The sequence below is a fragment of the Alternaria alternata genome (assembly GCF_001642055.1).
Source record: "Alternaria alternata strain SRC1lrK2f unplaced genomic scaffold CC77scaffold_44, whole genome shotgun sequence".
In the NCBI taxonomy this organism is placed as follows: domain Eukaryota; kingdom Fungi; phylum Ascomycota; class Dothideomycetes; order Pleosporales; family Pleosporaceae; genus Alternaria; species Alternaria alternata.
The window spans coordinates 27,712-34,799 of NW_017306233.1; the positions used below are offsets into that span (position 1 = coordinate 27,712).

Here is a 7,088-nt window from a genome sequence, read left to right on the forward strand (position 1 = left end):
GGCGGGTGTGGGTGGGTGTCTGGGGTAATGGGAGAGTGAAGGTGACGATGAGGCATGGTCGGTGCCCTGTGGGTTCGGTAGGCGGGCAACTTTTGGCGGGGTCGCTCGGGAGAACATCGGTCCAGGCCAAAACCGTCACTCCCACCTAGGCACCGTACCGCGCGACAGGTACCCGGAAAAAGGGCTGAAGCAACTCCCGACCTATCAAGCAGCAGCATTCCTCGTTGTTCAATACTCCCTCGAACCTTCCACGGCCAAGGTAGTTGACTCACGGCTCAACCGTCTCATCTCAAAACTTCAGACTCAACTGCGATACCCTCCAAAACACGCCTTGGTCTACCTAACACATCAACCGCATCTGATACATTTGCCTCTCGAGAATGCGGGGGCCTACCTATTCGGACGCTGACCTGTTGGCTCTGAAGGAGTCTCCAATAGTCAAGAAGCCTGATGGACTGCCTTCAATCTCACAATGGATGGACGTGCCTGCCGACCAAAACACCAACAATGGCCACGCCAACAATGGCACCATGAATGACTCCGTTGCGCAAGACCTTGGCAACATGAAGCTAGAGGAAAAGACGGACTATGACAAGATGCCCACTCCTAGAGCTGAACTCGAAATTACCATTCAAGGACTAGTGGCACGTGGCAACCATCTCAACAACGAAGTGGAAACCTATATCGCCGCAGTTCTAGAGAAGCAAAAGGTTGGAAAAGTCTACAATCCAGTCGAGTACGTTCAGTCATCGTGCTATCCAAGATAGCCTGGATGATCCCCTGGTATTCACTCCACCAGTAAGCTTAGCCGCGATATCTACTACAAGAGTACCAAACCAACACGCTCGTTCACACCACTAACGACAACAGATACCGAAATCTCCGCAACGATATGCGCAATGAACTCGCCTTCCTGAAGAAACTCGCAGGCTCCAACATGGATGAAGAGAAGGCCCGTCACTACATCGTATCTTCTAACCTTCTTTACTACGAAGCCCTATGGGCCGCCGCAAAACGTACATCAGGGATCCAAAGTTTCCGAAAATACTTCTTCTGGAACCGACACAAAGCTCCCGGTGGTAAAAACACAACAAAAGGCGTCAGCCTAGCCAAAGGAAGCCAAGGCAAGAGCAAAACTTCTGCACTTGTCGACATCGTCGCGGAAGAAGGCGCAGAATGGATACGAGTATCAACCGTCTCCGAGAAACGTATCCTATTCGATCTCGCAAAGCTGGGCTGGGTGAACGACTCCGACTCGGACGAAGACGAGGACATGCCGCCGCCCCCTGAAGACGACGATGACGACGAAGACCAGATCGACGTGGTGCGAAATGCTCGCGAGCTTGCGCGAGCTGCGCGCGCAAATCCCGTGCGTGGTCGGCCACCCAAGGTGCATTTCGTCCTCACACGAATCTCTGCTGGTAAGACACCAGCTATCGATATGACCATCAACAAGATACGCGCGACGGGTGCGATAGTACAGTGCGGAGAAGACATACCGCCCGCGCTGTCGATAGACGCCGTGCTACCACGGCTGCTCATCGATCGATCGCGAGCGCTGAGCGATACCCTGAATATCGACTGCACCATTCTACTAGCGCTCATCTCGGATATCTCGCACAAGCCTTGCCCGATACTCGACTGGTATCCGGGAGAGGTGCGCGCTCAGATTGAAGAGGAGGCTGTGGAGCACTTGTTGCCAACACGTCTGTATCCTGCTATTGGCGCGCATCCCATGGTGTGCACGCGCGAAGCTGCCGACCAGATGAATCTTATCGTGCAGACTCTGGCGACTGATACGGAGAAGCTGAGAGCGGATATACTGCTAGGACAAGGCGACTGCGCCTCGTGGTCGCGAGAACGGCTTGTGGAAGAATGGGTGGGTATATCCGAGCTTTATGATTATACCATTGTTAACCCTGATACTAACACGTTATCAGTCTAACCTCTCCGACTATCCTCCACACCCACATCTGGCCCTCCCCATCGTTATCAAGACCCCCAACATCGACACCCTCATCGCCAGTCTCCCCAGCGTAGCAGCCACCGTCGCTGCTGAACTCGAAAGTCCCTCTGGTCTTCTCAACCAATCCATCTTCCTTTACGGCTGGGCTGAGGGCCTCACGACGCTGAGCGCGAACCGTGGTCGAGCGAAACAGATTGATAATATTATTAATGAGCATGGATTGAAGGATGGAGAGGCAGGTCCGCATATTTGGCTCTGTGGTGAGTCGAGGAGTTTGATTGCTAAGCATGGGCGGAGGAAGTAGGTGGGATGATCATCCTGCTCTCTGCTACTGGCTTCTCAGAAATGATCATACTTGTTCTCCAGGTCTGTCAACTTCATCTCTTGTCCCTGTTCGTAGTCTATGAATAACACATTCTCCTTCCCGCAAGGCCAGGTGTAGTCCTGCGCAGCCCATTGCCATTCCTCAAATTCGCTGCCTTCGCAAAGCACCACATGGATTTCCGACACGTTTTTGTAGTGGCAAAGCTCGTCGGGTTCATCTCCACGGGCCCAATACTCATCGGTATTGTCGCGCGTAAATCTCAGGCGTTTGATAAGGTGCGCAACAGGCCTGAAGGCTTCGAATTGGCTCCAGCCGATGGAAACCATGTCGATATCCAGGTTCAACCACACGTAGCGCGGTTCTGCGTCTTCCGCAGCGCCGCCGCGCCAAGGCATATCTGAGAAACAACGCTGGTATAGTCCAGCGTTCCGCGATTCTCGACATGTCTGCAGCGGTGCTGGTACAGGTGTAGGCGAAGTCAACTTGTTGAACGTCTTCTCACCCCATTTCCCCCGGACCCTGAGGCGCACTTCAACTATACGAGGCTCCACTGTCATTTGCCATATCTGAGCACGGAGTTCGGCCGGCAGTCGTGGGAATGGGTGGAATGTGGCCATGTTAGAATGTGTGAAGAGTTCGAGGTATGTGTGGATCGGTTCTGACAACGCGATCGAGATCGTGGATGCACGCTCGAAGGTTAGGGACTGTTTCAAAGATGTGCTCGACTGCGAGGATCAGGATGTAGGTGAGGGTACTGGGAGTGACGGAAAGTTGGGAGACAGTGAACTGGGGGGTTAGACGGTTATACCCGGGCGGAGGCTGAACGCCAAGGCGGGAAAAATGTGGGCAGGAGTCATGAAGATTTCCATGTTCATTTTCATAGGCACATGACCGAAGGCACAAAAAATGGGAGAGGTTGCGTTGCATTGATCGAATCTTGCAAAAGATCTCAAAATGGAGACGCGGGTTGCCAATGATTTTGCTAATGCATTGAAAAGATACCGAGGTCTTTGTTCCATTCTTTCGTCGCTACGTGTTGTCAAGATAAGGAGTAATAATACAGCGATCGATGGTGTAAACTGGCTCGACAATCTTCCCCTTCTTCGTCGACGTTATTTAGCATCTCTCCACAGCAATAGAATAGTTTCCAGCCCCATTTCTTTCTGTCCCATACTTCGGCCTCACGATCATATTTGTACTCCAGGTCCATCATCCGCATCTCTTCGCCCTCCTTCTCGTCTATGAACAAGACGTTGTCACAAGGCCAGGGATCCTCATAGGAAGTCCCATGCCAGCTCGCAAAATCGTCCGATTCGTCGAGCACCACGTGAATCTCCGACACATTTTTGAACCAGCGAAGGGCGTCACAACCAGGGCCAGGGCCAGCCGGACGCCTCCAAAATTCATCCATGTTGCGCCAAAATTTCAGTCGTTTGATGAGATGTGCAATACTCTCGAAATCTTCAAACAACCAACCGTCGATGTAAATCATGTCGATATCCAGATTGCACCAGACATAGCTGTATTGCCCTTCCCACACATATCCGTCACGGCGGTACTTTTTCTGCGCGTTCTTCCTGTTGCTGTTAAGGACACAGAGCTCAGTGAAACAACGCTGGTATAATCCAGCGTTCCGCGACTCCCGGCAGGTCTGAAGTGGCGCTGGTATGGGCGTCTTTGAATATAAGGCTGTGGTCTGCCAAAGCTCTCCTTCATATCTGCTTTTGAAACCAACCTTGACGGTGCGAGGCTCCACAGTCAGCTCCCATACCCGAAGACGAAGTTCTGCAGGGAGTCGTGGAAAAAGATGGAATGTAGCCATGCCGTAGCAAAGAATGCGGACGACGGTGATGTTGCGTGGATAACTTGGTGTGTGTACAGATTCGAGCGACAACTATACGTAATGAAGCATCGAAACGAGTGATTTGTACCTGCATGCGAACAAAAATTAATGCAGGAACCCGGATGGTTGCCAAGAATCAGGGAGTCATATGATTAGCCTATGTTCGTATCCACCTTCCGTTTCCGGAAGCGTCCCGGATCCTTCGTGGTGACACGTTGGGATTTGCGATATGAGGAGATCCGGATAGCGCCTGTGCGGAACTAGAAACGGAAGCTGCGATTCCTTCGCAGTATGCGAACCGTCTTTACCCGCATATCCCAGGCCTCGGATCTCACGATGCGCAATGAGCATGCGGCGCAGGCGGCGCAGTAGGCCCAGACCTGGATCTATCAAACTCAGCTCCATTACTGGTATGAGGACCTAATATCGCGTTGCTCATTCGAATGATGTACTCGAAGAGGTCCAAAAAGTCTTGTCGGTAGCATACACTCGATCGCTCCTCGCCCGCACTGCTCCTTGCTGTGGTACTACACAAACCTCTTTCACGATCTCGACTATCGGTCGCACTACCCTGCATCGTTGCGATACCGTCTAACATGAAGCTCACAGCCTTCATCGTTCTGGCGGAGCTCGTTCGCCTGGTCGTTTCCGAACGCCGACCAAACCTGCAGTGGGATCCAGAGACCGCCAAAGACTGTGTCGAATGGTTCGATGGTGGTTGGGATTTGTCGTGTGAAGAGACGCGCAAGATGTTCGGCATTAGTCCTGAGCTATTTCATAAATGGAACCCTTCGGTTGGCCTTGACTGTAAGCCTTGGAACTTCCAATCATATTGCGTTCTCACGCAGGAGAGGGTCGATACCGAGCCACCGAAATGGACTTCAACAATCTCTACAACTACGACCACGGCAACCTCATCTACAGTCACTCCTTCTCCTACTTCTTGGACCGACATAGGGTGCTATGTGGAAGATCCGACATTCCCACTTCTCGACCAAAATATGAGCCCTAATGGAGACGCATCCTTGACCATCCCTGATTGCAAAGACACCTGCTATCGCGATACCTACAGATTCGCGGGTGTACAGGAAGGCAATCAATGCTGGTGTGGCACTTACGTCATCGGGCAATGGGCGAAGAATCAGACCGACTGTAACGTTCCCTGCACTGGAGACAAGACGACATATTGCGGTGGAAAGGGATTATTGAAGATATTTCAAGAAGCAGGTTGGAAAGAGGAGGCTACACGAACGGTTGTCTCAGGAAGCAGCATTACAAGCACCAACACCGCCAGTACTAGCAGTACGACAAGTGCCAACGTTGCCAGTGCTAGCAGTACCACAAGTGTCAGCGTCGCGAGTAGTAGCCACACTTCTGGAGCCAACAAAAACGTGGTCATGTTTCGCGCGGTTCTGGCATTCTTTTCAAGGTGTCGATAGTATTGCTGAAGTTGTAGACTGCTTGTGCGCGTAGCGAGCCAGCTCGCGTAACGAGCCACCGAGGGCGTGATGGTACGAGTGCGAGTGCGACACCGAGAACGAAGCTCTCGTATGGCGTCGTATGCACGGCCCCGGATCCGTGCACTTTCCGATATACGACTAGTACCCCAGACTTGACGTCGCCTCGCGCTGTCCTATGCAATTAGAAAAGATCTTATTGGCCAAATGTGTCTGTGAAACAAATAATTCTGGGACCGTTGGATTAAGCATATCTGGGATCGACACCGGAAGTGCGGCTGCAAGCCCTTTCCGCCTTGCATCGCCTGGGATACGGGTGCTTTGTAAATGATCATCTGGTATTCGTTGCGAAGCTGGTGCTGTAACCTAGCAACTACTGTTACGCGTATGTCGTAAGGATACGTGTGGATACTTATTGTTACTTTTGGAGCCACAAGTCGTCTACGTAACAGGCTTCGAGAAGATATAAGGGATGGCACCGCTCTCATCAGTCGTACTTCAACCACAGCTTCCACTGCAACCCAACTCATCTACAAAGCACCATTTCACGAACACCGCCATCGGTAACCTCATGATGAAGCTCACTGCTGTTCTTGCCGCCTGCACTTCCGCGCTCGCTTCTGCGAGGCCCCAGTATGGTGCCGCAACTCCAGATCCACACGCTTGGATGCCTGCCTCCACAAACGACTGTAAGTGTACACACCAAAAAGACCATGCTATGGTTCAGAGCTGATACGCGCAGTCCGCGGCCCATGCCCGATGCTCAACACTCTAGCAAATCACGGTTTCCTTCCTCGCGATGGCCGCAACTTCACCAAGGAGAACGTCGTTAAGGGCCTGAAGGACGGCTTGAACTTTAATGGTTCACTTGGCGCACTCATGTGGCAGCAAGCCATCATCGCAAACCCTGAACCAAACGCTACGTTCTTCACTCTAGAGCAGCTCAACGTCCACAATGTTCTTGAGCACGATGCCAGTCTTACCCGTACTGATGCTGCCTTCGGTAACAACCATGTCTTCAATGAGACTGTATACAACACATCAAGAAAGTGGTGGACAGATGAGACCGTAACACCTGAAATGCTGGCCAACTCCAAGATATTTCGCCAGTTGGAGAGCCGTGCAACCAACCCAAACTACACCTTTACTGCTTCCACCGAGGAGTTTAGTTTGGGTGAAGTCTCGGCACCTATCATTGCCTTTGGCAGATTAGAAGACGGTACCGTCAACCGCACGTTGATGGAGTACTTCTTCGGTAAGTTCTTTGGCAACGCGCAATCGTGTGCGAGGAGCGGTGGTGCAGTAACTGACAACTGGGCAGAGAACGAGCGTCTTCCTTTTGAGTTGGGCTGGACTCAGAAGACGGACGAGATCACCCTCATGAAGATCATGGCTACTACAGACATCATTCGCAACGCGACGAGTCTACTTACTGGTGGCGAAACCGCTGAGGATTCTCCTCATGGCAAACGCGATCTCCATGGTGGAATGTTCTAG

General features: G+C 51.9%; 4 protein-coding genes across 4 annotated transcripts; 3 read left to right on the top strand and 1 right to left on the bottom strand.

Annotated features, from left to right (window-relative positions):
* Positions 1 to 146: 146 nt before the first annotated feature.
* Positions 147 to 2,412, top strand: CC77DRAFT_1026694 (hypothetical protein). Its single transcript, XM_018526311.1, has 3 exons — positions 147 to 736; positions 871 to 1,879; positions 1,941 to 2,412. Exons 1-3 carry the CDS (start codon positions 477 to 479, stop codon positions 2,268 to 2,270), a joined length of 1,599 nt encoding a protein of 532 aa, XP_018378808.1. The 5' UTR covers positions 147 to 476; the 3' UTR covers positions 2,271 to 2,412.
* On the bottom strand, positions 2,306 to 4,154 carry CC77DRAFT_1100800 (hypothetical protein; the record flags this gene model as incomplete). The annotated part of the gene is made up of 2 exons (XM_018530093.1): positions 3,466 to 4,154; positions 2,306 to 3,016 (listed from the first exon to the last, which is right to left on the bottom strand). Exons 1-2 carry the CDS (start codon positions 4,111 to 4,113, stop codon positions 2,306 to 2,308), a joined length of 1,359 nt encoding a protein of 452 aa, XP_018378809.1. The 5' UTR covers positions 4,114 to 4,154.
* Positions 4,155 to 4,730: 576 nt separating this feature from the next.
* On the top strand, positions 4,731 to 5,624 carry CC77DRAFT_1045374 (hypothetical protein; the record flags this gene model as incomplete). Its single annotated transcript, XM_018527395.1, has 2 exons — positions 4,731 to 5,436; positions 5,608 to 5,624. The coding sequence occupies 2 exons, from the start codon at positions 4,731 to 4,733 to the stop codon at positions 5,622 to 5,624; spliced, it is 723 nt and encodes a 240-aa protein (XP_018378810.1).
* Positions 5,625 to 6,165: 541 nt separating this feature from the next.
* On the top strand, positions 6,166 to 7,088 carry CC77DRAFT_951053 (Cloroperoxidase; the record flags this gene model as incomplete). The annotated part of the gene is made up of 3 exons (XM_018535357.1): positions 6,166 to 6,280; positions 6,334 to 6,846; positions 6,913 to 7,088. 3 exons carry the CDS (start codon positions 6,166 to 6,168, stop codon positions 7,086 to 7,088), a joined length of 804 nt encoding a protein of 267 aa, XP_018378811.1.

Excerpts from the sequence above, each read along its gene's own strand:
- CC77DRAFT_1026694 (XM_018526311.1), top strand. The coding sequence starts at position 477 with ATGGACGTGCCTGCCGACCAAAACACCAACAATGGCCACGCCAACAAT. Across the intron at positions 737-870 it reads AAAGTCTACAATCCAGTCGA|ATACCGAAATCTCCGCAACG; the intron begins GTACGTTCAGTC and ends TAACGACAACAG. Across the intron at positions 1,880-1,940 it reads AACGGCTTGTGGAAGAATGG|TCTAACCTCTCCGACTATCC; the intron begins GTGGGTATATCC and ends ACACGTTATCAG.